The sequence below is a fragment of the Salvelinus alpinus genome, chromosome 9, assembly GCF_045679555.1.
Source record: "Salvelinus alpinus chromosome 9, SLU_Salpinus.1, whole genome shotgun sequence".
Taxonomy (NCBI): domain Eukaryota; kingdom Metazoa; phylum Chordata; class Actinopteri; order Salmoniformes; family Salmonidae; genus Salvelinus; species Salvelinus alpinus.
Window position 1 is genome coordinate 84,771,875 of NC_092094.1, and position 27,845 is coordinate 84,799,719.

A 27,845-nucleotide genomic window follows, 5' to 3' on the forward strand; every position below is an offset into this window, starting at 1 on the left:
TGCTCCCTATAGGTCAAAGGAAGGAGGTGCTCTGAAGCTGTGGGACCAGGAGCTGAAGCGCTGCAGAGCCTTCCGCCTGGAGACGGGACAGATCATAGACTGTGTGCGCTCCGTATGCAGAGGAAAGGTAAGGCTCTCCACCATCCACTGGGAATGAATAATAGGGTAATGGGTCATGCTTTGGTTAAGGATCAAGTCCACATCTGGATTTTTCATCCACATTTCCCTTGTTTCTGTTGAAGGGTAAAATCCTTGTAGGAACGAGGAACGCTGAGATCATTGAGGTGGGGGAGAAGAACGCGGCATGCAACATCCTGGTGAACGGCCACATGGATGGACCGATCTGGGGTGTGGGCACCCATCCCACTCGGGATGTGTTCCTGTCTGCTGCAGAGGATGGCACTGTGAGGCTGTGGGACATCCCAGAGAAGGTCAGGAGCCTCTCAGTGTGTCCTGTTAGCTTTTTGATGGAATCTTTCTTATAGTTGTTTTGTACTTGATTCTACTCATGTGTTGTGAGTGAGGCACTATAAGAACCTTGTGTGTTGACTTTCTCTGTGTTGAATCTTTTTGGGGGTAACAGAAGATGCTGAACAAGGTGAACCTGGGCCACCCAGCACGTACGGTGGCCTACAGCCCTGAGGGGGACATGGTGGCCATCGGCATGAAGAACGGAGAGTTCATTATCCTGCTGGTCACCTCACTCAAGATCTGGGGCAAGAAAAGGGACCGCCGCTCCCCCATCCAAGATATCAGGTGGGGGGATCCCTATAAAGAAATCACTCAGTGCTTATTATGGGGGAAACCTGTCCCAAGTGTACTGAGTATTCTTCTCTGTGTTGGAACAAGTGTCAGAGGACACATTTTCAACTGAACATCTTTCTTCCTCAGGTTCAGTCCAGATTCACGCTACTTGGCAGTGGGCTCCAGTGAGAGTGCGGTTGACTTCTACGATCTAACGCTTGGACCACAACTCAACCGCATTAACTGCTGCAGGGACATCCCCAGCTTTGTCATGCAGATGGACTTCTCTGCAGACAGCTGCTATGTTCAGGTAGGCACAAGATCTGTGTATCTATGATTGTGCAAATGTGTACTAACTCTCCAATATGAAACTCTCACAATATTCAGACTGTATTATTATTTGCTATTACCCAAACAGATATCTACTGGTGCTTACAAGCGGCTGGTGTATGAGGTACCATCTGGGAAGCAGGCCACAGAGCAGGCAGTCATAGACAGGATAACCTGGGCCACATGGACAAGGTGAGTGTGTGTTATGTTAGGGCCATAGTAATCACACTACTGACGTGGCCATATGACATAATCCATACTAAGGACACAGGAGTTACACCCTGGCCTTTTCTCATTTGGGCAAAAGTTTGTCCTCTCCTCTGTGACCTGGAAACCGATAATTGGTCAAGTGGTCAAAGAGAGTGCCAATTAGTTAATAGGTTAACGGAAGAGTGTCCTCGCCTCCTCGTTAGCCACCTTTCATCGAGGACAGTCATGTGTATCCTACCTGAGTTCTTTGTGGAAGAGTTTTGATATCTGCCACACCCCGTTTAAAGCAGTTGTTTTCTCGAAGGAGAAAAACATGCAACATTTAAAAACGATATGCTACTTATTTACATTTACATTTACATTTAAGTCATTTAGCAGACGCTCTTATCCAGAGCGACTTACAAATTATCCTCACTTTGCATTTATTTTGGGATTCCTTCCCTGTAAACGTCATTTGCCTGTTGATGTGTGAGTAGAGAGTAGAGTCTCATTTAATACAAGCGCGTTTTCGTCCATGTTTCTTCTCCTCGCCGCCTTTCCTCGATTACCTTTGACCTTTTTCATAAGGAGGCGAGAGAGGACTGAGGAAAGAGGACACAGTAGTTGAGTAAATTCAAAATTAAGAAAAGGCCCGTCATGATCATTGGAGTTACTTCCTGTCTAACGTGTGATGTTTCACTGTCTGGTCAGTGTCCTGGGGGACGAGGTTGTGGGGATCTGGTCCCGTAACACTGACAAAGCAGACGTCACCTGTGCCTGTGTGTCCCACTCTGGCCTGAACATTGTCACAGGCGATGACTTTGGAATGGTAAAGCTGTTTGACTTTCCATGTCCAGAAAAGTTTGTAAGTATAATCTGTATTCTATGATGCTGATTTGTGTCTCTGTGTAAATATTGAATTCTGGTTGAATTGTACCTTATGAATCCAAGATGGCAGAAATGTATACATTTACAGTTATAGAATATATTTCTTTATTTACGTCACTTTCAAAAATGTAATACGGCACATTTTTTATAACTGCTAATACTTGTTGAATGATTACTCATTAATTGTATCATGTTGTACAGTAGTCTACATTATTCACTTTGACTTAAATAAAATAGTAGCTTTCGACATTGATTTGAATGGAGTTATTTATTTTGCTGGTGAACTTCCACTATTGTGTTCCGGGCTTATGTTCGTGGTTTCAATGTGTACCATTCATGTGTCTGTGTGATGTTATTGTGCCTGTGGTTGACCAGGATGACATAATTACAGTGCCACCTAACCTACAGTATGCATCTATTCTAAATTCAGTCTAAATTTAGCTCAGCTACCGGTATTTTGGGGTAGCCATTTTGCTAACACACTTCTTGTTCCCTGCAGGCCAAACATAAACGCTTTCTGGGCCACTCGGCCCACTTGACTAATATTCGCTTCACAAGTGGGGATCGCTTCGTCATTAGTGCTGGCGGGGATGATAGAAGGTAGAACCCCCGTCTCTATTCGTATAATATTCCTCTGAAAGTCTCAATTTACAACATTGTCATTAGTAGTGTTTTTGGTTCATTGCAGCAATTAACAATTAAATAAACATTGTAATGGTGTATGAAATACTGTAGGTTAGTATTAGACTGCTGTATAACTGTTACAGTAATAAGTGTGTTTTGCGTCTTCCTTTTCGGTGTCCTCTGCAGCCTGTTTGTCTGGAGGTGCGTCCATGCCCCACACTGAGATACATAACTGGAGTGACACATCATCCATCCACCACTGAACCCAGTCCAGGAGGCTGCATGGGCTTTTCCCAGCATGGCTATTCAGAGAGAAGAACCCGCTTCGCTGTGGGGCAAGCATGTCAAAACGGACAACGCACCTGGCAGCTAGTAAACATGACTCACTGCCTCAACACTAGGTGCAATCGTCTGCGTGAGCCTCATTTTCATAAGCCCTGAGGTAGAGGACATTGAGTCACTACCGTTGCAAAATATCCCTCCAAAACATCACATCACAGTTGTAAAACTTCCTTTCATATCACCTGCACATGATTTTGATGGTCATTGTGGATTGGTGGAGTGTTTCTGTGTCAACGTTCTAAATTGCAGTTTTGCCAGTTAGTACGAGTAAATGTGACTGATGAAAATGCCATTTTTAAAGACGTGTAACAAACTACCTTAGCCTTAATCTACTTGAGTGACTGATGAGGTTTGGAGTGGTTTGATGTTTGTTTTATATCATTTCAGAGGGGTTTTTTGGACTAATTCTAGTTTGTTTTCTTATGTTTCAATTTTTTTTTTTACCAATGATTTAAACTCCTGTGGCCTTCCTCCTGAATGTAACATCCACAGTTACGATCTGGATGTGAGCATGCCAAAGCATACTATGCACTGTACACCCGACCTGGTCACTGTGTTACCCTAATGATTTGTGTATGTGACCGTGTTGTCCACTGGTTGAACCTCAAATCCCCCAGCAGTGTGTGACCATGTTGTAGCGATCTTTTAGGTTGTGCTGTAACCCTTCATAACATGCCATGTGTGTGTATACTTGTTTGAGGCTTTGTGTATGTGTGCAATGGGAGTGTATGGCTTATCCAAAGACTATACCTGATTCCCTGTCCAACCAAATTCCTCAGAAAAGAAAAAAGGCTAAAAATGGATGTTTCAATGCACTGTTGCATATTTCCTTTCACCATTTTTCAGTGTGCTGCTATGTTACATTATTAAGAGCATACATATTGATATACAGTACCTTCAGAAAGTATTCCTACCCCTTGACTTATTCCACATTTTGTTTCATTAATCTGAATTCAAAATTGATTAAATATATGTTTTTTCTCACCCATCTACACACAATAGCCCATAATGATGGTGAAAACATGTTTGTTTTGCATTGTATTGAAAATGTAATACAGAAATATCTAATTTACATAAGTATTCACACCCCTTTGCTATGACACTCCAAATTGAGCTCAGGTGCATCCAATTTCCTTTGATCATTCCTTTGAGCTGTCACTACAACTTGATTTGATTCCACCTGTGGCCAATTCCATTGTTTGGACCTGATTTGGAAAGAAACACATGTCTATATAAGGTCCCATAGTTGACAGAGCATGTCACAGCAGAAACTACCATGAAGTTCAAGGAACTGCCCGTAGAGCGCAGAGATAGAATTGTGATGAGGCATATAACTGGGAAAGGATATAAAACCATTTCTAGGGTGTTGAAAGTTTCCAAGAGCGCAGTGGTCTCCATCATTGGGAAATAAAAAAAATATGGAACTACCCAGACTATGCTTAGAGCTTGCCGTCCGACCAAACTGAGCAACCGGGCAAGAAGGACCTTGGTCAGGGGGGTGACCAAGGACCTTGGTCAGGGACTTTAATGTAGGGAAACTTAAATCAGTTTTACCTAATTTCTACCAGCATGTCACATGTGCAACCAGAGGGGGAAAAAACTCTAGACCACCTTTACTCCACACACAGAGACGCATACAAAGCTCTCCCTCGCCCTCCATTTGAAAAATCTGACCATAATTATATCCTCCTGATTCCTGCTTACAAGCAAAAATTAAAGCAGGAAGCACCAGTGACTCGGTCAAAACAAAGTGGTCAGATGAAGCAGATGCTAAACTACAGGACTGTTTTGCTAGCACAGACTGGAATATGTTCTGGGATTCTTCCGATGGCATTGAGGAGTACACCACATCAGTCACTGGCTTTATCAATAATTGCATCGAGGATGTCGTCCCCACAGTGACTGTGCGTACATACCCTAACCAGAAGCCATGGATTACAGGCAACATTCGCACTGAGCTAAAGGTTAGAGCTGACGCTTTCAAGGTGCAGGACTAACCCAGAAACTTATAAGAAATCCTGCTATGCCCTCTGACGAACCATCAAACAGGCAAAGTGCCAATACAGGACTAAGATTGAATCGTACTACACCGGCTCCTACGCTCATCGGATGTGGCAGGGCCTGCAAACTATTACAGATTACAAAGGGAAGCACAGCAGCGAGCTGCCCAGTGACACGAGCCTACCAGACGAGCTAAATCACTTCTATGCTCGCTTCGAGGCAAGCAACACTGAGACATGCACGAGAGCATCAGCTGTTCCGGGACGACTGTGTGATCACGCTGTCCGTAGCCGACGTAAGACCATTAAACAGGTCAACATTCACAAGGCCGCTGGGCCAGACGGATTACCAGGACGTGTGCTCCGGGCATGTGCTGACCAACTGGCGGGTGTCTTCACTGACATTTTCAACATGTCCCTGATTGAGTCTGTAATACCACCATGCTTCTAGCAGACCACTATAGTCTAAGAGCACTAAGGTAACCTACCCAAATGACTACCGATCCATAGCACTCACATCCGTAGCCATGAAGTGCTTTGAAAGGCTGGTAATGGCTCACATTAACACCATTATCCCAGAAACCCTAGACACACTTCAATTTGCATACCGCTCAAACAGATAAACAGATGATGCAATCTCTATTGCACTCCACACTGCCCTTTCTCACCTGGACAAAAGGAACACCTACTTGAGAATGTTATTCATTGACTACAGCTCAGCATTCAACACCATAGTGCCCTCAAAGCTCATCACTAAGCTAAGGATCCTGGGACTTAACACCTCCCTCTGCAACTGGATCCTGGACTTCCTGACGGGCCGCCCCCAGGTGGTGAGGGTAGGTAGCAACACATCTGCCACGCTGATCCTCAACACTGGAGCCCCTCAGGGGTGCATGTTCAGTCTCCTCCTATACTCCCTGTCCAGGCACAACTGCATGGCCAGGCACGACTCCAACACCATCAAGTTTCCAGACGACACAACAGTGGTAGGCCTGATTACCGACAATGACAAGACAGCCTATGAGGAGGAGGTCAGAGACCTGGCCGGGTGGTACCAGAATAACAACCTATCCCTCAATGTAATCAAGACAAAGATGATTGTGGACTACAGGAAAAGGAGGACCGAGCACGCCCCCATTCTCATCGATGGGGCTGTAGTGGAGCAGGTTGAGAGCTTCAAGTTCCTTGGTGTCCACATCACCAACAAACTAGAATGGTCCAAACACATCAAGACATTTGCGAAGAGGGCACGACAAAACCTATTCCCCCTCAGGAGACTGAAAAGATTTGTTATGGGTCCTCAGATCCTCAAAAGTTTCTACAGCTGCAACATTGAGAGCATCCTGACTGGTTGCATCACTGCCTGGTACGGCAACTGCTCGGCCTTCGACCGCAAGGCACTACAGAGGGTAGTGCGTACATCCCAGTACATCACTGGGGCTAAGCTGTCTGCCATCCAGGACCTCTATACCAGGCGGTGTCAGAGGAAGGCCCTATAAATGTTCAAAGACCCCAGTCATAGACTGTTCTCTCTGCTATCGCATGGCAAGCGGTATCGGAGTGCCAACTCTAGGACCAAAAGGCTTCTCAACAGCTTTTACCTCCACGCCATAAGACTCCTGAACAGGTAATCAAATGGCTACCTTCCCCCACCAACCCTTTACGCTGCTGCTACTCTTTGTTTATCATCTATGCATAGTCACTTTGACTATACATTCACGTACATATTAATTAGCCCGACTAACCGGTGCCCCCGCACATTAACTATACGGACTATTTGCATTGTGTCCTGCCACCCCCCCAACCGCCAACCCCTTCTTTTACTCTGCTGCTACTCTCTGTTGATCATCTATGCATAGTAACTTTAACTATATCTACATGTGCATATTACCTCAATTAGCCCGACTAACTTGTGCCCCCGCACATTGACTCTGTACCGGTACCACCTGTATATAGCCTCAGTACTGTTATTTTCACTGTCATTTTACTGTTTTTTTATTTTGTATTTCTTTACTTATCTATTGTTAACCTAAACCTATTTTTTTGTTTAAAAATTATACTGTTGGTTAGGGCTTGTACTTACAAGTAAGCATTTCACTGTAACCTGTTGTATTCAGCGCACGTGACAAATAAACTTTGATTTGATTTGACCAAGAACCCAATGATCAATCTGACAGAACTACAGAGTTTCTTGGCTGAGATGGGAGAACCCATCAGAAGGACAGCAGTCTCTACAGCACTTCACCAATCTGGGATTTATGACAGTGGCCAGGTGGAAGCCAAAAAAGGCACATGACCAAGCGCCTGGAGTTTGCAAAGAGGCACGTGAAAGACTGAGAGCATAAGGCAAAATATTATGTGGTCTGATGATACGAAAATGTAACTCTTAGGCCTGAATGCAAAGCAATGCAAAGCAATGCAAAGCATTGTCTGGAGAAAACCAGGCACAGCTCAACACCCTTCTAGCACCATCCCTACCGTGAAGAACAGTGGTGGCAGCATCATGCTATGGGAATGCTTTTCAGTAGCAGCGACTGGGAGACTGGTAAGGATAGAGGGAACAATGAATGGAGCCAAATGCAGGCAAATCCTTGATGAGAACCTGCTTCAGAGTGCAAACAACCTTAGACTGAGGCAAAGATTTATGTTCCAACAGGACTATGACCTCAAGCATACAGCCAAAGCAACGCTGGAATGGTTTCAGAACAAGAATGTGAAAGTCCTTGTGGCATAGTCAAAACCCACACTTGAATCCCATTGAAAATCTGTGGAAAGACTTGAAGATTGCTGTTCACTGCCGCTCCCCATCTAATTTAAGAGCTTGAGAAAATCTGCAAAGAAGAATGGGAGAAAATCCACAAATCTAGATGTGCAAAGCTGATACAGGCGTACCAAAGACGACTCAAAAATATAATCGCCACCAAAGGTGCATCTACAAAGTATTGACTCAGGGGTGTGAATACTTATGTCAATTAGATATTTCTGTATTTAATTTTCAATACATTTAAAAACATGTTTTCACTTTGTCATTATGTGTAGATGGGTGAGAAAATAATAAATGTAATACATTTTTAATTCTGGCTGGAACACAACAAAATCTGGAATAAGTCAAGGGGTCTGAATACTTTCTGTAGGCACTGTATGTTTAAAAGTGAGTGGCTATTTTTTACAAGGATATAGGTGTATGTTTCTTGTAACCAGATATGATATAACTAACAGAGTAAATTGAAAATATGAAATGTGCAGAATGTTTTCCCTCTTGTTTTAATTATGTTGTTAAATAGATGACATGTTTACTGCATATTTGATTTACATTACATCAATGTAAATATAGTTTGTAAATATTATTTTGTATATTTTTTGTGAAATGTTTCTTAAATCACATTTTAATAAAGAAAATGTAGACAACAACATAAGTTCTTTATCAGGCAGAGGGTACTAACTCAACCAAAAAGGTATATCAATCCAGTAACTATTTGCATACAGCCAGTGATCTAAGCTATGTAAATTTGACGGTTTGGTGAGCTAATAATAAACTGTTGAGATGATAGCCTGTTCAGAACAAATAATTCCCTTATCATTCACAAAAATGTTGATGTTCCAAAACAGAGAAGAGTATTTAAAATGGCAATGCTCTAATGGTAGTTGCAGGGGTTAAAGCAACAACAACAAAATCCCATGACTAAAACTGTCGATCTCAGATGGATTGTTTGAGGGGCCAAGTTAACTTCCCCTTTCATGTAAAAAGTCATGACCATCATGATTTTAGGGAAAGATGATCATTTTGTACATGTATTAAACTGTGAGTTTGACCAATTCCTCTTTTTTAATATTTTTAATATAAAAACATTGAAAACATTTATAAACAAATCCATATGATGGAAATCCGTCGCAGTGATGGAGAACTTGAACTCCTGTACTGTAGTTACCTAGTGCTGATTGATAGACATATCTGTGATTGACTGACCACACTTCCTAGCTACTCAATCATCATCATGACATAATCAGAAAGCTCCCAATTCAATGGGTAAATACACTAAACAAAAACATAAACACAACATGAAACAATTTCAAAGATTTTCCCGAGTTAAAGTTCATATAAGGAAATCAGTCAATTCAAATGAATTCATTAGGCCCCAATCTATGGATTTCACATGACAGGGAATGCAGATATGAATCTGTTGGTTACAGATACCTTAAAAAAAAGGTGGGGTGTGGATCAGAAAATCTGTCAGTATCTGGTGTGAATACCATTTGCATCATGCAAAACTACAACTCCCTGCAAGGTCCTGCACGTCATCTCTAGCTGACACTTTTGCTAACAGGTATTGTGTCAATTTAAAACTAGCACAAGATAGTTCACATAATTGTCAATTTAAAGACATTTTGCCAATTTATTCATTATTACATTTAACTAACATTAGATAGTTAATCCAGAGATTCTTACCTTTGCCTCGATTCGACAGTCTCGTCCAGATCATCATGGCATTTGTAGTTCTTTATCATAGCCATATTAGCAGCTAATTTGCGTTTCATTTTTGCGGGGTTAATCCAGGCAAATATATTGATAAATAACCTTGTCCTAGTGGGATTTACAGTTATCAAAACGTCATGAGGGTAAGCCTACATGAAACACAGCCCTTATTTTAAGTGTTTCTAAAATCCCCTATGGGAAAAAGTAATGGTGGAAAAACAATTGGAACCGCTAGGTTTTATGGGTATTATGACTCATACTGTGGTACTCTATGACCAGTTTACATACACAAGCATAAATTTGATCCCAAATAAAAAAGCCATGTAACATCCTTTTAACACGTTTTATTGTTAGAGATATGAAACCATTCTTTACATATACAAACACATCTAGGTACAGGATACACTCTTGCGCATTCAAACCACTCCAAAGCATAGTCTTCATTTAGTATAAATGTATAATGAATCAATAAGACAGTTTTATATTGTAGTGAAATGTAACACTTGAAAACCAATACATCTCTTTGTATCCAAGAAAATCTCAGATTCTCATCCACTTAGTTTAATTTGTAACCAAGCATACTGTACCTAAAGATACACCAGTCTGTCAATGTTTTTAGTTGCTGAGTTGCTACAAGGATCGTCTGTGAATTGTGTAATAACTTATGCAACCATGAGAACACGGTCTCTGACTATATAATTTGATGACTTAGTGAGGGATGTAGGGGATGAGGGTTTGAGAGCTGAAAGCCTCAGGCCGAGACTCATAACTTGACTGAGAAGGAGGTTCCGCAGGAGCAGCCGTGGTCTGCCTGGGGGTTCTTCAGCATCTGGAAGGAGGAGCGGATCAGCTCCTGAGTATAGTCCAGTGTCGAGCCTTTCACAAACTCCAGGCTATCTTGGTCCACAATGATCCCTACCCCTCCCTGCTCAAACACCCTGAGAGAAAAAAATGGGGTGCAGTGGAAAGAGTTTAGAATGGATTAAAAAAGGGGCATTCGAAGGGATTGAGGACAGAGAGATAGCACGTAACACAGTGTAATGATCAGATATACAAACCCACAGACAGTGTGGTGAAGAAAGAGCAACAGCGCCTCTTCAACCTCAGGACGCTGAAGAAATTTGGCTTGTCACCTAAAACCCTCACAAACTTTTACAGATGCACAATTGAGAGCATCCTGTCAGGCTGTATCACCGCCTGGTACGGCAACTGCACCGCCCACAACCGCAAGGCTCTCCAGAGGGTAGTGCAGTCTGCACAACGCATCACCGGGGGCAAACTATCTGCCTTCCAGGACACCAACAGCACCCGATGTCACAGGAATGGCAAAAAGATCAAGGACAACAACCACCCAAGCCCCTGCCTGTTCACCACACTAACATCCAGAAGGCAAGGTCAGAACAGGTGACTCAAAGCTGGGGCCGAGAGACTGAAAAACAGCTTCTATTTCAAGGCCATCAGACTGTTAAACAGCCATCCCTAACACAGAGAGGCTGCTGCCTACATACAGACTTGAAATCATTGGCCACTTTAATAAATGGATCACTAGCCACTTTAATAATTCTACTTTAATAATGTTGACATACCTTGCATCACTCATATGTATATACTGTATTTTATACCATCTATTGCATCTTGCCTATGCCACTCTGTCATTGCCCATCCATATATGTATATATTCTTATTCCATTCCTTTACTTAGACTTGTGTGAATTAGGTAGTTGTTTTGGAATTGTTAGATTACATGTTAGATATTGCTGCACTGTTGGAACTAGAAGCACAAGCATTTCGCTACACTCACAATAACATCTGCTAACCATGTGTATGTGACCAATAAAATTTGATTTGAGATAATGATTGTGTTAGCACAAATAATTGTGTTACTGCTGCATGCCATTCAACACATTAAATAGTTCATTCATAATGAGTTCTTCTTGAATGATTACAGAGGGACAATCAATCAATGACAATTACCTGTCATCCTCGTTCCTAGTACTGTCAACGATAAACTTGTACTGGAACCCAGAGCAGCCTCCCCCTTCCACCTGTATTCTCAGGTACTCTCCCTTATCCATGATCTCTTCTAGCCTCTTAACAACACACAGAGAAGAGGGTAATTATGTCAGTCCTTGACATTGTGGAGTGCCCTTGTATCACTTGATCATCCACCACAGTGTTGATGAAAGTGAAAGTGAGTGAGAAAAACAGTAGAACTTTACAGTCCACACATATGGGAATTATTTCAAATGAGAAGTTACATTATATATATTGTACATGACGTGTAAGTAATTTGAGTGAATAATTGCCCTAACCTGAACACATGATGCACTGAGGTATACTTTCTCTTCAACTGGACTGGACTCTGCTGGTTTCTCTTCGGCTGATGTGCTGCTTAATCGAGAGAAATCTGTGTAGAGGGGTTGTGACCTTTGGGGACATCTCAGTAATACCGGTTGGCCCACATTGGTGACAAGGGGAGCAGAGGCCCTAAAATAAATATAATTATTCAGTCAAATCAGAGTACCAAAGATGCTCAAGACATACACATCACTCACTTTGAATATACACCACATGACCAAAGGTATGTGTACACCTGCTCGTCAAACATCTCATTCTAAAATCATGGGCATTAATATGGAGTTGGTCCCCACTTTGCTGCTATAACAGCCTCCACTCTTCTGGGAAGGCTTTCCACTAGATGTTGGAACATTGCTGCAGGGACTTGCGCCCATTCAGTCACAAGAGCATTAGTGAGGTCGGGCACTGATGTTGGCTCGCAGTCAGGGTTCCAATTTATCCCAAAGGTGTTTGGCAGGGTTGCGGTCAGGGCTCTGTGCAGGCCAGTCAAGTTCTTCCACACCGATCTCGACAAACCATTTCTGTATGGACCTTGCTTTGTGCACGGGGGCATTGTCATGCTGAGACAGGAAAGGGCCTTCCCCAAACTGTTTTCATAAAGTTGGAAGCACATAATCATCTAGAATGTCACTGTATGCTGTAGTGTTAATATTTCCCTTCGCTGGAACTAAGGGGCCTAGCCCAAATCATGAAAAACAGCCCGAGACCATTATTCCTCTTCCACCAAACTTTACAGTTGGCATTATCCATTCGTGCAGGGGGCGTTCTCCTGGCATCCGCCAAACCCAGATTTGTCCATTGGACTGCCAGATGGTGAAGCGTGATTCATCACTCCAGAGAACGTGTTTCCACTGCTCCATAGTACAATTGCGGTGAGCTTTACACCACTCCAGCCGACGCTTCCATGGCTGCTCATTTCATGAAGCTCCCGACGAACATTTATTGTGCTGACGTTGCTTCCAGGGCAGTTTGGAACTCGGTAGTGAGTGTTGCAACAGAGGACAGTACTCGGGGTTCCCATTCTGTGAGCTTGTGTGGCCTACCACTTCGCGGCTCCGTTGTTGTTGCTCCTATTGTTGCTCTTAGACGTTTCCACTTCAGAATAACAGCACTTACAGTTGACCTGGGCAGATCTAGCAGGGCAACATTTTTACGAACTGACTTGTTGGAAAGGTGGCATCCTATGACGGTGCCACATTGAAAGTCACTGAGCTCTTCAGTAAGGCCATTCTACTGCCAATATCTGTCTATGGAGACTGCATGGCTATGTGCTCAAATCTTATAAACCTGTCAGCAACAGGTGTGGCTGAAATAGCCAAATCCACTCATTTGAAAGGGTGTCCACATACTTTTGTATATATAGTGTAGTTAGTTACAATTTCTTCATCCAAATAAAAACTATTCAACTAGTTAATGCTGACCAACTAAGTACAAATTAATGCAACTCTATGCCTCTACTACGGACATATAAGGCCTAACGTTAGACTGATAGCAGTGCAGTCTACTAGTTACTACTACTTATGCCCGATAGTGTCATGGCATTTTGGTACACCAGAAGTACATTAATTTCCAATGGAACCCTTATGCGTCAAACTGTATGCTTGACAGAAATGGTAGCAGAAGGTGAATGTTTAACTTTTGTTGCACACATATCCAGATGATGCTGCGTACCATTTTTCACAAAGACGCTATCGGTGTGATCGAGGCGTTCGCTGCAGGGAAGGGGTGGCAGGTAGCCTAGTGGTTAGAGCGTTGGGCCAGTAACTGAAAGGTTGCTGGATCAAATGCCCGAGCTGACAAGGTAAAAATCTGTTGTTCTGCCCCTGAACAAGGCAGTTAACCCACTGTTCCCTGGTAGGCTGTCATTGCAAATAAGAATATGTTCTTAACTGACTTGCCTAGTTAAATAAAGGTAAAAAAAATAAAATTAAAAGAGCGTCTGTGCAAAATTCTACGCTTACAGTTTGACGCATATGTTGATAAATCCAATGTAGGTACCACATAGAACGCAATACTACAAGGCAAACACAGCATTCTATTGGAAATTAATGTAATTCTGGTGTACCAAAATGTGAGACACTGTCAGTGTGATCGAGGCGTTACCCCTTGATCACACCAATAGAGTTTTGCGCAAAATAATACGCAGCATCATCAGAAGTTCAACATTCACCTTCTGCTACCATTTCTGTCAAGCCGTCTACACATACGTTGGATACATCCAACATAGGAACCACAGAACACAATGCAACTGCTCTTGCGAGGGAAACGCAACGTTCCATTGGAAATTCATGTATTTCCGGAGTACCAAAATGCGATAACACGAGGCATTAGCTTTGGAACACAACCTGTCTGTTGGTTAGTATTGTGGTAAGTTTTTTTTTTCATCGCCACCCACCAGAACGATGCACAACTCTGGGAGTCCAACCTGTTTCCCAAAGCCTATAGCGATGGGTCCAGCCTTGGGGTCATGCATAAAGGCTCAGTGGATCATGAGAGCTGGCTCGACCCATGTGTAGCTAGATCAAGACACACAACGTTGACTAAGTCCAAAGTATTTGTCTGATTAGATGGTAGGACAATGTTTTATTGACAGCAATCAAACTTTTACGTAGCTAACGTTAGATGATGAAAGCTTGATTGACCCAAAATGATAACCAATGCTGTAATGTTAAGAGAGCGGAATGGACAGAATTAAGTTGTTTATATGCCTTCTTAAACAATTCCCTTATATTTCAATACCCATAGAATTGCTTATTGTATACCTAGCAAGGGTCCATGCTCTTGTCTTTGTCGCACTCAACATAGCTCCTCGAAGAACGAATGACATCTTCCGTAACACTGTAGCTAGAAAGCCCACCCCCAACATGGAGAACTGCGGCGTCAGATCAAGAGACGAAAAACGATTGGTCATGACGTCATAAGAAACGCCTACCGTGCAATATATAAAATATCTGATTCGTTACTTTCAACGCCAGTCAGCGGACCTTGTAGATTCGCGACAGTTTCCTGTGACAAGGAGTGTCTGTGGGCCTGCACCTGAAGCAAAGATTTTTTTTTATAAGTAACCCAAGATAGACCAGAGCCTGTCGTTTCTAATGGGAGAAAATGAATTATCGTGGGCAGAACAAGCAAGGAGGTGGGCAGAGTCAAGAACGAGCTAGTGAGATCCTATTGTCGCGTTCTAGCATTTATTTGCATATTTCTGTTAGGGAATACCTACTCTGCGAAGTGCGCGTGTGCAGTAACGCAATTCGCCCTTGCACTCCTTCTAAACAACACACTTTTTAGAAACGTTGACAAAGGGTAGTCTACAAAACACAGATTCCAGTTTTGGCAACAAAAAAACTGTATGGGTGATCAAATGTTTCATCGATGAGAAAATGTGCAGAATTTCGGCCAAAATCCATATCGCTCAATCTTCTCCCACTGCCGGCAACTAGGGCTTCCTCTCATCACCATATTTGGTAGTGAGTGGAAACGCCAACCAGATGCTGGCTGGAATGCTTCACATTAATACATCCGGTGAAATATCTGGCTTATTGTTCTATCTGTGCCTGAAGGACGCAAGCGGTATGTATTAAAAAGTTGTTTTGTTCGCCTAATATAGATTTTTCACAACTTATTATATCGGTGTATATTCAAACGAAGATAGAACGGTAGTTAACAAGTGACTGTTGGATTGATGGATTTGTTACTGTAGACCAGGGGTTGCCAAACTTTTTTTCGTCCACGACCCCATTTGGATATCTGAAAATTCTCGCGACCCCAACCAGCCAATGTTTACATTTGGGGGGGGGGGGGCTATGGCAGGCAATTGCAAAACATTCTAACAGTATAAAATAAAGAAAAATCCTGGAATGAGTAGGTGTGTCCACACGTTTAAATGGTACTGTATATATACCGTTCAAAAGTTTGGAGTCACATTTTCTGTCCATTAAAATAACATCAAATTGATCAGAAATACAGTGTAGACATTGTTAATGTTGTAAATTACTGTTGTAGCTGGAAACGGCTGATTTTTTATGGAATATCTACATAGGCGTACAGAGGCCCATTATCAGCAACCATCACTCTTGTGTTCCAATGGCATGTTGTGTTAGCTAATCCAAGTTTATCATTTTAAAAGGCTAATTTATCATTAGAAAACTTTTGCAATTATGTTAGCACAGCTGAAAACTGTTGTACTGATTTAAAGAAACAATAAAACTGGCCTTCTTTAGACTAGTTGAATATCTGGAGCATCAGCATTTGTGGGTTCGATTACAGGCTCAAAATGGTCAGAAACAAAGAACTTTCTTCTGAAACTCATCAGTCTATTCTTGTTCTGAGAAATGAAGGTGAGAAATTGCCAAGAAACTGAATATCTCGTACAACGCTGTGTACTACTCCCTTCACAGAACAGCGCAAACTGGCTCTAACCAGAATAGAAAGAGGAGTGGGAGGCCCCGGTGCACAACTGAGCAGGAGGACAAGTACATTAGTGTCTAGTTTATGAAACAGACGCTTACAAGTCCTCAACTGGCAGCTTCCTTAAATAGTACCCGCAAAACACCGGTCTCAATGTCAACATTGAAGAGGCGACTCTGGGATGCTGGCTTTCTAGGCAGAGTTGCAAAGAAAAAGCCATATCTCAGAATGGCCAATAAAAAGACAAGATTAAGATGGGCAAAAGAACAGAGACTGGACAGAGGAACTCTGCCTAGAAGGCCAGCATCCCAGAGATATTTCTGTATTCTTATTTTCAATACAAAAAATACATTTGTAAAAATGTCTAAAACATGTTTTCACTTTGTCATTATGGGGTATTGGGTGTAGATAGGTGTTTTTTATTTAATCAATTTTGAATTCAGGCTGTAACACAGATTGAGGATTTTTATTTATTTAATCAATGTTAGAATAAGGCTATAACGTAACAAAATGAATACTTGTATGTTTGAATACTTTCTGAAGTGTTTTCGGAAAGTATTCAGACCACTTGACTTTTCAATTGATTGGACATGATTTGGAAAGGCACACACCTGTCTATATAAGGTCCCACAGTTGGCAGTGCGTGTCAGGGCAAAAACCAAGCCATTAGGTCGAAAGAATTGTCCGTAGAGCTCAGAGATAGGATTGTGTCGAGGCGCAGATCTGGAGAAGGGTACCAAAAAAATGTCTGCAGCATTGTAGGTACCCAAGAACATAGTGGCCTCCATCATTCTTTTTTTCTTTTTTTTTTACATTTAATATATTTTATTTTAAAGGATTTTCTTTTGCAATTTTGTACAAAACAAAAGCGCACACGGAAAAAAATACTAATAAAATAAAAATACAGCTGCTGGTATTGCTTAGGCAAGACATGGGACAAGATTAGAGCAACAATGAGTCACAACAACAGTAAGTGATCCTAGTCAGTTTTCAGTCAGTCTTTGTCCAGAAACAGAACCCAAACCTTGAGATATCTGCTGGAGGAGTTAATGGTGTTAATAATTTTTGCTAGCCATCTACTGAAGCAACGGGTGTGGGCTACTTCCATTCTGTGAGGATCATTTTTTTAGCAGCCACCATTCCAAACATCAGAGCCTGTGGTTCCTCAAAGGACGATCTTAAAACTGACTCTGAGCAGCCAAAGCGAGTGAGTTCTGCTTCAGGGTCAGGCCCTCTCATATAACTTTGAGTACCAATCAAAGATGTTCCTCCAATAATTATTGAGTATGGGGCAGAGCCAAAAAAGACGAGTTAAGGAACCCTCTGAGGCTTTACACCTGTCACAGTGGGGAGACCTGGGGGTAAATTCTATGTCATTTGGTTTTGGAGTAATGAAGTCTATGCACGACTTTGTATTGTATCAAATGATATCTGGCATTGATGGAACAGGAGGGAATTCTTGACAGGGCTTCCCCCCATAGATCATCTGAGATCGCAATATTTAACTCTTTACCCCAGGTCTCCTTGAGATGGCTAGTAGAGGCCTCTGTGTAGTTGGAGAAAAAGGAGACAAGGTGAGATGAGGTGTTTTGAATTGGGAGGGCGCTGTAACAAATCATAAAACGAATGTTGTACAGGGAGGGTGTCAGCATTTTGAATTTCCCCTTTGATATAGTGCCTGACTTGTAAGTAACAGAAAAAATGTGAATGGGAGCGATTTAATTTATTCTAATTGGATGAATGATACTAATTGCTTATCTATGTAGAAGTCTTCCATTGTGGCCAGTCCCTTCTCCCTCCATTCAAGAAACACCTTATCAGACCGAGATGAAACAAAATAATGATTAAAGCATATCGGGGTGTATCAGAGGTATCAGGCACCTTACAAACATGCTTAATCTGGTTTAAAATTGTAGTATGATCTAAAATAAGGACGCGCGACAACAAGGTTCTAGCTCCAGCCTGTTTATTAACCTAACCCTCGCATGTCCTACATAGGTACGGATACCCCCAAGGGACATCCTACTACATCTTCCCCTCTCCCATGAACAAGAACTCAACATGCATAACCACTGAAGCATAACTGAAATGCCATTTGGAAACCAGTATTATTCTCTAATATGCTACTTCCCATCCTGAAACAGTATGAAAGCATTAAATCACACAGTATGAACATTAACTTAGGTACAGTCTCTTTTTGCTGGGTATGGTCCCAACAGTATGTTTTCTCTTCACGTAACATAGTCTTTCAGCCACTGGTGGCTTCACATCCCTTTTTGGGCGCGCTTGTGGCTCTGTGAGCATTCTCTCTCCTTCACCCTCTTTTTGTGCATTTTCTGTGGCCTCAGAGTGTGTGGCTGGTAGATCTGGAAGAGCTCTGAGGTGTGTTTTGTTCCTTCGTACCTCTTCTGAGCCTGTGTCCACCACATAGGAGCGTGGGGCATCCGCTTTCCTCAGCACTATTGCTGGTGTCTTTGAGTTTGTAATCCACACACATTGACCTTCGGTCAGCTCTGGCCTCTCCTTAGCACGGTGTGTCCGATTAAAGTCTCCAGTTTGCGTTTGTTTCAGCCGTTTGTCCCTCTCAGTGAAGGCCTTCCTGTTAGGCCATCAGGGTTTAAGCTGAGCCGGCGAGACAGGCAATGGGGAACGCAGCCTCCTGCCCATCAGGAGCTCGGCAGGCGACGGCCCATGATGCAGTGGTGTAACTCTGTAAGCTAACAGAGCCCTGTATGGATCCTTGTTCTTTTTCAGCAGTCCCTTGACTGTTTTCACAGCTCTCTCTGGCTCACCATTACTCTGTGCATGGTAGGGGCTACTGGTCACATGTATGAAGTCATATTCTGCGGCAAAAGCACAAAAGGAGCTCGCAGAGAACTGGGGAGTGTTATCTGTAACCAGGACCTCAGCGACCCCTTGCCTGGAAAAAATTGACTTTAATCCATTGATAACACCAGCTGATGTGGTTATAGGTGCCTTTGCTATTTCAATGTATCTTGAATAGTAATCTACCACTAGCAGATAAGTGTCATTTTTCCAATAGAACATATCTGCCCCTACCTTTTGCCATGGCCGTTTTGGCAGCTCCGTTGCCATCATTGGCTCCGGACGACTAGGTTGACATTTTGTACAGACCTCACACTGGGCCACCAGCTTGGCAATCTGAGTACTCAGACCAAGCCACCACACTGACTGTTGAGCCCTCAGTCTGCATTTGGTTATCCCCATGTGTCCATCATGCACTCTGTCTAGCATTTCTGGGAGCCTCAGTCTCTGGGATAACTATCCGTTGTCCTTTCATGAGAAGGTCTCCATTACAGTGGAAGTCACTTTGGTGCACCCAATAGGGCTTCAGCAGTTGAGGCAGTTCCTCCTGCCTGGGCCATCCCTTTTTGCACTGCTGCACTCTGTTGGCAAATGTGGTCTCGTTGTTGCTCCTCTGCAATCTGCTGCAGTTTGGTCTGAGATGCAGGTAGACTGTCCCTTATTGCATTAATGGACACCTGTACCTCACCCTCTAGACATTGCTCCTCCTCTGATAATGGGCGTTTAATTGGGGCCCTGGAGAGTGCATCCGCTGTGATCAGTGCCTTCCCTGGCACATACACCATCTTGTAGGTGAACCTCAGTAATCTGAGGCGGAAGCGCAGAGCTCTGGGAGGCAAGTCGTCCAGTGCTTTTGTCCCTAACAGAACCAACAGTGGTTTGTGGTCAGTCTCTGCCGTAAACTGCAGGCCAATAAGGTATTGGCTGAGCCTTTCACATGCCCATGTGATAGCCAACGCCTCCTTCTCCACTTGAGCATATCTTTGCTCTGTGTCGGATAAGCTTCGGGAGATGTATGCTATTGGACGCCACTCCATGTTGTCCTGCATCTGTGTGAGGACCGCCCCTAGCCCAAAGGATGATGCATCTGCTGATACTTTTGTCTTAGCGTGGGGACGGTACTGGGCCAGCACTCTCTGTGAGGCCAGATCTCCTTTGAATTTGTCAAACGCTACCTGTTGCATGTGACCCCATGACCAGTCATTCTCTTTGGCTAGTAAGTCTCTCAGAGGTTTGGTTGTATCTGAGAATTGTGGGAGGAACTTACCCACATATGTGGCCATGCCTAAGAAGGTCTTGACTTCAGCCACATTCTGGGGTCTGGGCATATCTGTGATGGCGCTGATCTTCTCTGGGTTCGGCTCAATTCCAGCTGCACTGATTTTGTGTCCCAAGAACAAGACCTCTGATTGTGCAAAAGTGCATTTTTCATTGAGTGTCAGGCCAGTCTTCTGGAGTCGGGTCAGAACTGCTGTGAGCCTTACATCATATTCTGCTTTGTCCCTTCCGCACACGAGCACATCGTCCGCGTGGACTATGGGCCACTCAGCCCATCCAATAGCTGGGACATGCGTCTTTGGAAATGCTCAGGACCGGAAGCGATTCCAAATGGCAAAACATTAAAACAGTAACGGCCAAACGGTGTTATAAACGTTGTGAGTGCCCTACTCTCTGATGACAGCGGTATCTGCCAGAAACCTGAGCGGGCATCCAGCTTTGTGAAGACTTGTGAGCCATCCAACTGAGCCAGTGACTGCTCCACTGATGGTAAGATGTGTCTCTATCTGCAGAGTGCCTCATTCAATTTAGTCATGTCCACACAGATCCTTATTTCCCCATTGGCTTTTGGGACCACCACCATCCCTGCACACCAGTCTGTGGGACTCTCTATTTTAGACACCGCCCCAATTTCTTCCATCCTCCCCAACTCTTCCTTTACTCTGGCCAATAAAGGGATAGGTACCCGGCGGGGGGTGGTAAGGGCATAGGGGACAGCATCCTCTTTCAGGCGGATTTTGTAGTCACCTTCTATCCTTCCTAGACCAGAAAACCCTTTTGGGAATTTCTTTTTGAAAACCTCACCTGGGTCCTCCAGTTCGCTCACTCTCTCAATGAGTTGCAATGCTTCAATTGCTGGCAGCCCCAGCAACGGTCTGGCCAGAGAGTCAATGACGAAGACAGGCTGGATGGCACTTTTGTCTTTACTCTCCAGTTTAATCACCAAGTGCCCTACCACTGGTAAAATCTTATTACTGGGCCCGTACAGTTTTTTGTTTGTAGAGAGCAAAGGGCCATCTCTGCTATAGCTATACAGCCTAGTTGGGATAGCTGTCACTGCTGCCCCAGTGTCTAGTTTAAATGACACAACCTCCCCATTGAGTTTAATGTCTGAATGCCAGCCAGCATTGTTTTCCTTTACTTCTCCCAGAAAGATGCTGTCCTGCTGTACCTCCTCTGAGACCTCATGCATTTGCTTTAATCGACAGACAGCTGAAAAGTGTCCTCTCCTGTGACATTCCCTGCATTCTGCATCCTTTGCTGGGCAATCTTTCCATCTGTGGAAAGGGGATTTCCCACATTTGCGACAAACACTTGAACTAGCTACTGGTGCTGTCTGTGATTGTTTTCTCCACGTCTGTCTCTGTTCCCCTCCGTTTTTTTTTTAGCTCTGTATGAAAATGCATGTATTTCCTCACTCTCTTCGTTCTGCAAGGAGCTGCTGTCGCGCAGTATCGTCTGCTGTCTTTTTACTGTCTCACTCTGCCTAACCTGGTTTACCGCTTTGGACAAGGTAAGCTGGGAATTCAACTGTAACTTTTCAGAAAGTGATATATTTCTTATTCCGACTACAATCCGATCTCGGATCAGCTCTTCCCTGAGCGCGCCAAACTGACAATGTTCTGCTAGTTTGTGAACAGCTGTGATAAAACTGTCGGTGGTTTCACCCTGCTCCTGTTTGCGCATATTAAACCTAGCTCTCTCAAAAATAATGTTGTGTCTCCCTACAAAATGCGTTTCAAAACAGTCTTTAACGGCACTGTAGTTAAGTTTCTCTTCCTCGGTCAACGTTGAAGCATTTAATATATCCTCGGCTTCATCACCCATAGAGTAGATCAGTGTATTAACTTGAAATGCCTCATTTTTCACGTTTAAGCCTGATTCTACCCTGTACCTATCAAAGGGCCTAATCAATTTCGGCCAGTTTTGAATGTGCATACAAACCAAATTCTCCGGGGGACTAATGCGAAATCCGTCAGCACTAGCCACTGGCCTGTCCGTGTTTGCGCCAGAGTCCGTTGAACTTGGAGTCGCAAACCCTAAAATCCCGCCAGCTTCTTCCTCTTGCAAACATGTTGCTTAGCAGTAACTTAGTCATTGCTCGTTAGCTAGCAAAATAATGATATGCGCTGTTTTATCTCCAACACTGTGCCCTCCCTGCTTTGAAACAGCCTGAATGTATGATTTACTTGGTACGTCCTTCACGTTTATGTGAATTTTAAAACTACTTCTGACACCATGTAGTATGATCTAAAATAATATCTCAAAGCAAAGTTGTTGCCTGTCAGTTTGTATGGAATATGGAACTCTGCTTTGGAGAAAAGCAAGACTGGAAGAGAGGAGTTTGTGATAGACTTGAGTTCCATATTTAGCCACAGGGGGGCAACAGTGTCCAACTTATCAGGGAAACCCAGTTGCCAGTACGGTAATGCCCTGGTGTTTGCAGCCCAGTAATAATGCTTAACAATGGGTAGGCCTAAGTCGCCACTTTCCTTGGGCTTTTGCAAGTGGGCTTTACGAATACGGTGTTTTTTGTAACCTTAGACAAATGACAAGATTGTCCAGTCCAAAGTCTTAAAAAATTATGAGGTAAGAAAAATTGGCAGATTCTGGCATAGATAAAGGAACCTGGGGGGAGAAACCATTTCTATGGCATTTATGCGCCCCATCATAGAAAGAGGCAATATTCTCCAGCTCTCTATGTTTTGTTTTAGCTTTGCAACCAGTTCACTGTAGTTTAGCTTGTGAATGAGCTTTGGATTTTTAGTCCCAGGTAAATTAAGTGGTCATGCACCACTTTAAATAGTATCCTCTCTAGCTCACTTGTTGTCAAATTATCTGCGATACACATGAGATCACCTTTTCCCCAATGTATTGAATAGCCAGATAGTTTGCGAAATTAATTGATTAAGTCTAGTAGTTTAGGGACAGAGGCTACCGGGTCGGAGAGGTATAAAAGTACGTCGTCTGCATATAACGAAATGCGGCTTTCTATGTTTCCTACTTTCAGACCTTGGATATTAGGATGATCCCTTATTTGTATCGCCAGGGGTTCAAGGGCGACAGCGAAGAGCAGAGAACTGAGTGGGTACCCCTGTAGGACAGATCTATGTAGTTCAAAGGGACTGGATGTGTCGCTGTTGGTCAGAATAGCGGATGTTGGGCAGGCGTAGAGCATTTTGACCTAGGTGATAAATGAGTCGCCAAATATAGTGAGTGCTTCAAACATATGACCATTCTATTTGGTCAAACGCTTTTTGAGCATCTAGCTATATAACAGCCGCCTTGGAGCCCCTCCCCTGATTTGCACAAAGAATGTTCAGCAGCCTGCGCACATTAGAAAAACAGAACTTGCCGGGGATATACCGTCTGATCCAAGGAATAATGGTTACATGTTTGTTCAACCTATTAGCAAGCACTTGTGATATTTTTTAAAATCGAAATTAAGCAATGCTATCGGTCTATAATTTGCAGGATCTGTTGCCTCTGCCTTTTTTTAACAGAAGGCAAATATTGGCTTCATACAATGATTTCGGCAAAATATTATTTTCTGTTGAATCCGTGATCATCCTGAGTAAGAGGGGAGCGAGAGCTTCACTGAAGGTTTGATAACATTCACAGCCAAAACCATCAGAGCCTGCAGCCTTTCCAGGTGGGAAAGCTTTTATTGCCTCGATTATTTCCGCTGTTGTGAAATTTGAGTTCAATTCTTTTTTGGCGCTATCATCAAGTTTTGGCCGGCTGATGGAATCAAAGAAAGCGGATATATTCATCCAGATGCTTCTGGTCTAATGTAACTGAGTAAAATTATTTGAATCAGTTGTTTATCCTTTTAGGGTATGTCAGCAAAGTGTCCGCCTTAGACCGGATGTTATGGATTGCTCTATTTACCTGTGCACCCTTTAGTTGTCTAGCCAGTAACCTTTCTGGTTTGTCCCCTAGTTCAAATTGTTTTTGTCTCAGCATTAGTAGGAGGTTACTGACCTGTGAACCAAGAATAGAATTGTATTCATATTTTAATTTCAAAATATTGTTGTAGTCAACCTGAGAGAGTGAAGTTCTGTATGTCTCCTCCAAAGCTGGGAGGTTTTTTTCTATCTCCTCCAACCGACTGCGATTCACTTTTTTTTAATAGCAGACTCATATGAAATATGACCTCTCATAACCACTTTAAAAGTTTCCCATAGTGTAGAATCAGATACCACTCGTGTGTCATTAGTCTTGAGGAACTCAATCAACTTGGCTGTCATGCTGTCAATGAATGCTTGGTCTGTGAGCAAGGAGAGGTTAAAACGCCATCTGTAATAAAGTATTGGTAAAGAAAGATTGAGGGACAACATAATTGGACTGTGGTCACTTATTAAGATGCTATGGTGTTTCGAATTAAGCACATTGGTTATCAGTTTGGAATCTATTAGAAAGTAGTCGATTCTAGAATAAGACTTGTGAACATGAGTAGAATGAGTCATTTTTGTTTGTTTGTGGTCTCCAGATGTCCACTAGATTCCTGGATTTGATATGATTATTTAGAACCTGGACAGAAGTGATATTAGAAGGAGTATGTGTAGACAGTCTCTCAAGATACGGATCAAGGTAACAATTAAAATCGCCTCCAATTATTAGATTAGTGGTACTAAGATCTGGGAGCAAATCAAAAACATTAGGAAATTAATGTGGGTTGTCAATGTTAGGGCCATAAACGTTCAATAGGGTGACAGGAAAATAATGAATGTTCCCTGGTACAATGATATACCTACCGTGTGGGTCTGTAGACATGGAGGAGAGTTGGAAATGGATGTTTTTACGAAAGAGAATAGCGACAGCTCTAGCTTTGGGTGATTGATAAACTTGAGAAATCCAGTTGGATCTCAGATGCCGCTGCACAGTGGCTTTTATGTGCATTTCTTGCAGGAAAATTATGTCAGCACCAAGTGATTTCAAACGCTTAAATATCATGCCCCTTTTGCGCGTGAGACCGTTCACGTTCCACGAGACACAGCCTTAACATCTGACTGATTCCCGAGATCGTTTCCTGACATTTACATCCAAGAGCATTTCAAATAAAACATCTTAAGCATGTACAAATTAAAATCAAACTTGTCTGGCAGCAGAAAACAAAAACCAAACAGGGTAACAGACCACAGAGAACCCCCCCTCACCCCACTGCTTCCCCAGAGAAGCCCGCTCTCCCCACGGCTTCCCAAGAGAAACCCGCCCTCTCCACGGCTTCCCCAGAGAAACCCGCCCTCTCCACGGCTTCCCCAAATGAAACACTGTTCTCCCCATCTCACGTAATTGAGGACCGCCAGGTATGATGGCTAGAACAGACCCAATACTATGCTAGTAACCTAAACAGCCCTCTCCGCGGTTGTTGGAAAACAAATGAATACGTTACCGCTTATGAATAAACATAGAATCCACTGTTTGCTCAGTCAATATCCCAGAAATTTGTGGCGAGTGATTTCACCCTTTCAGAGGGTTTACTGTAGTTTTGATAAGTAGGTTGCAGCCTCTTTGGCTTGGTGAAGACTTTTGTCATGCTGTTGTGATGAACATGCAGCTTTGCTGGAAAATGAAGCCCTCACCACCTGTAGAGAGCGGTGTTATGGGTGTAAGATGTATTTGGTAGCATTGCATTTAAATTGTTAAACTTGGGTCAAACGTTTCGGGTAGACTTCCACAAGCTTCCCACAACAAGTTGGGTGAATTTTGGCCCATTCCTCCTGACAGAGCTGGTGTAACAGTCAGGTTTGTAGGCCTCCTTGCTCGCACACACTTTTTCAGTTCTGCCCACACATTTTCTATAGGATTGAGGTCAGGGCTGTGATGAGCACTCCAATATCTTGACTTTGTTGTCCTTAAGCCATTTTGCCACAACTTTGGAAGTATGCTTGGGGTCATTGTCCATTTGGAAGACCCATTTGCAACCAAGCTTTAACTTCCTGACTGATGTCTTGAGATGTTGCTTCAATATATCCACATACTTTTCCTACCTCATGATGCCATATATTTTGTGAAGTGCACCTGTCCCTCCTGCAACAAAGCACCCCCACAACATGATGCTGCCACCCCCGTGCTTCACGGTTGGGATGGTGTTCTTTGGCTTGCAAGCCTTCCCCTTTTTCCTCCAAACATAACAATGGTCATTATGGCCAGTTTTATTTTTGTTTCATCAGACCAGAGGACATTTCTCCAAAAAGTATGATCTTTGTCCCCATGTGGTTGCAAACCGTAGTCTGGCTTTTTTATGGCGGTTTTGGAGCAGTGGCTTCTTCCTTGCTGAGCGGCCTTTCAGGTTATGTCAATGTAGTACTCGTCTTACTGTGGATATATACTTTTGTACCTGTTTCCTCCAGCATCTTCAAAAGTTCCTTTGCTGTTGTTCTGGGATTGATTTGCACTTTTCGCACCAAAGTACGTTCATCTCTAGGAGACAGAATGCGTCTCCTTCCTGAGCGGTATGACGGCTGCGTGGTTCCATGGTGTTTATACTTATGTACTATTGTTTGTACAGATGATCGTGGTACCTTCAGGTGTTTGGAAATTGCTCCCAAGGATGAACCAGACTTGTGGAGGTCTACAATTTATTTTCTGAGGTCTTGGCTGATTTATTTTGATTTTCCCATGATGTCAAGCAAAGAGACACTGAGTTTAAAGGTAGGCCTTGAAATACATCCACAAGTACACCTACAATTGACTCAAATTATGTCAATTAGCCTAACAGAAGCTTCTAAAGCCATTACATAATTTTCTGGAATTTTCCAAGCTGTTTAAAGGCAGTCAACTTAGTGTATGTAAACTTCTGACCCACTGGAATTGTGATTAAGTGAAATAATCTGGTCTGTAAACAATTGTTGGAAAAATTACTTGTGTCATGCACAAAGTAGATGTCCTAACCGACTTGCCGAAACTATAGTTTAACATGAAATTTGTGGAGTGGTTGAAAAACTAGTTTTAATGACTCCAATGTAAGTGTATGTAAACTTCCGACTTCAACTGTATGTAACCGCTTTCAGGTCCAGATTGAAACTATGGATTTCCACTTAGCTTTCATCTGTTCTCCCTGATTGCTCTCACCTGCGCGGAACCTGTGAAATTTGCAGATTGTGGTACGTTTTGATTTATGTGTTGGCATTTTGATGACAAATTATTTCATTTAGTGAATGTTTTGGTCTTATCTTGTCATGTGATGTGTGACCTCTATTTGTTGCAAGGCTGTTTTCATTTACCACAAGGGAAGGTTACCAAAATAACATATGTTACAAGGTGTGGCTCTTTGGCTTGGTTTCATTACTAGAATAACGAATAGTGACACTGCAATCTGTTTTCTATTCTCTCCAGCCTCTGCTGTTGGTACGGTGGTGATTGTGGACATCCACCCTTGT

At 42.9% G+C, this 27,845-nt stretch overlaps 2 protein-coding genes across 2 annotated transcripts in view; one reads left to right on the plus strand and one right to left on the minus strand.

Annotated features, from left to right (window-relative positions):
* Positions 1 to 8,528, plus strand: part of LOC139530832 (echinoderm microtubule-associated protein-like 5) — a 57,250-nt gene extending 48,722 nt beyond the window's left edge. Inside the window, exons 37-44 of the mRNA XM_071327567.1 lie at positions 13 to 127; positions 243 to 431; positions 584 to 756; positions 892 to 1,054; positions 1,163 to 1,266; positions 1,975 to 2,128; positions 2,651 to 2,751; positions 2,962 to 8,528. Of these exons, the coding sequence (XP_071183668.1) occupies positions 13 to 127; positions 243 to 431; positions 584 to 756; positions 892 to 1,054; positions 1,163 to 1,266; positions 1,975 to 2,128; positions 2,651 to 2,751; positions 2,962 to 2,998 (1,036 nt within the window). The 3' untranslated portion in view covers positions 2,999 to 8,528. The remainder of the gene's footprint in view (positions 1 to 12; positions 128 to 242; positions 432 to 583; positions 757 to 891; positions 1,055 to 1,162; positions 1,267 to 1,974; positions 2,129 to 2,650; positions 2,752 to 2,961) is intronic.
* Positions 8,529 to 9,920: 1,392 nt separating this feature from the next.
* Positions 9,921 to 14,875, minus strand: LOC139530834 (iron-sulfur cluster assembly 2 homolog, mitochondrial-like). Its single transcript, XM_071327569.1, has 4 exons — positions 14,712 to 14,875; positions 11,904 to 12,078; positions 11,566 to 11,681; positions 9,921 to 10,529 (listed from the first exon to the last, which is right to left on the minus strand). Exons 1-4 carry the CDS (start codon positions 14,858 to 14,860, stop codon positions 10,355 to 10,357), a joined length of 615 nt encoding a protein of 204 aa, XP_071183670.1. The 5' UTR covers positions 14,861 to 14,875; the 3' UTR covers positions 9,921 to 10,354.
* Positions 14,876 to 27,845: the final 12,970 nt, after the last annotated feature.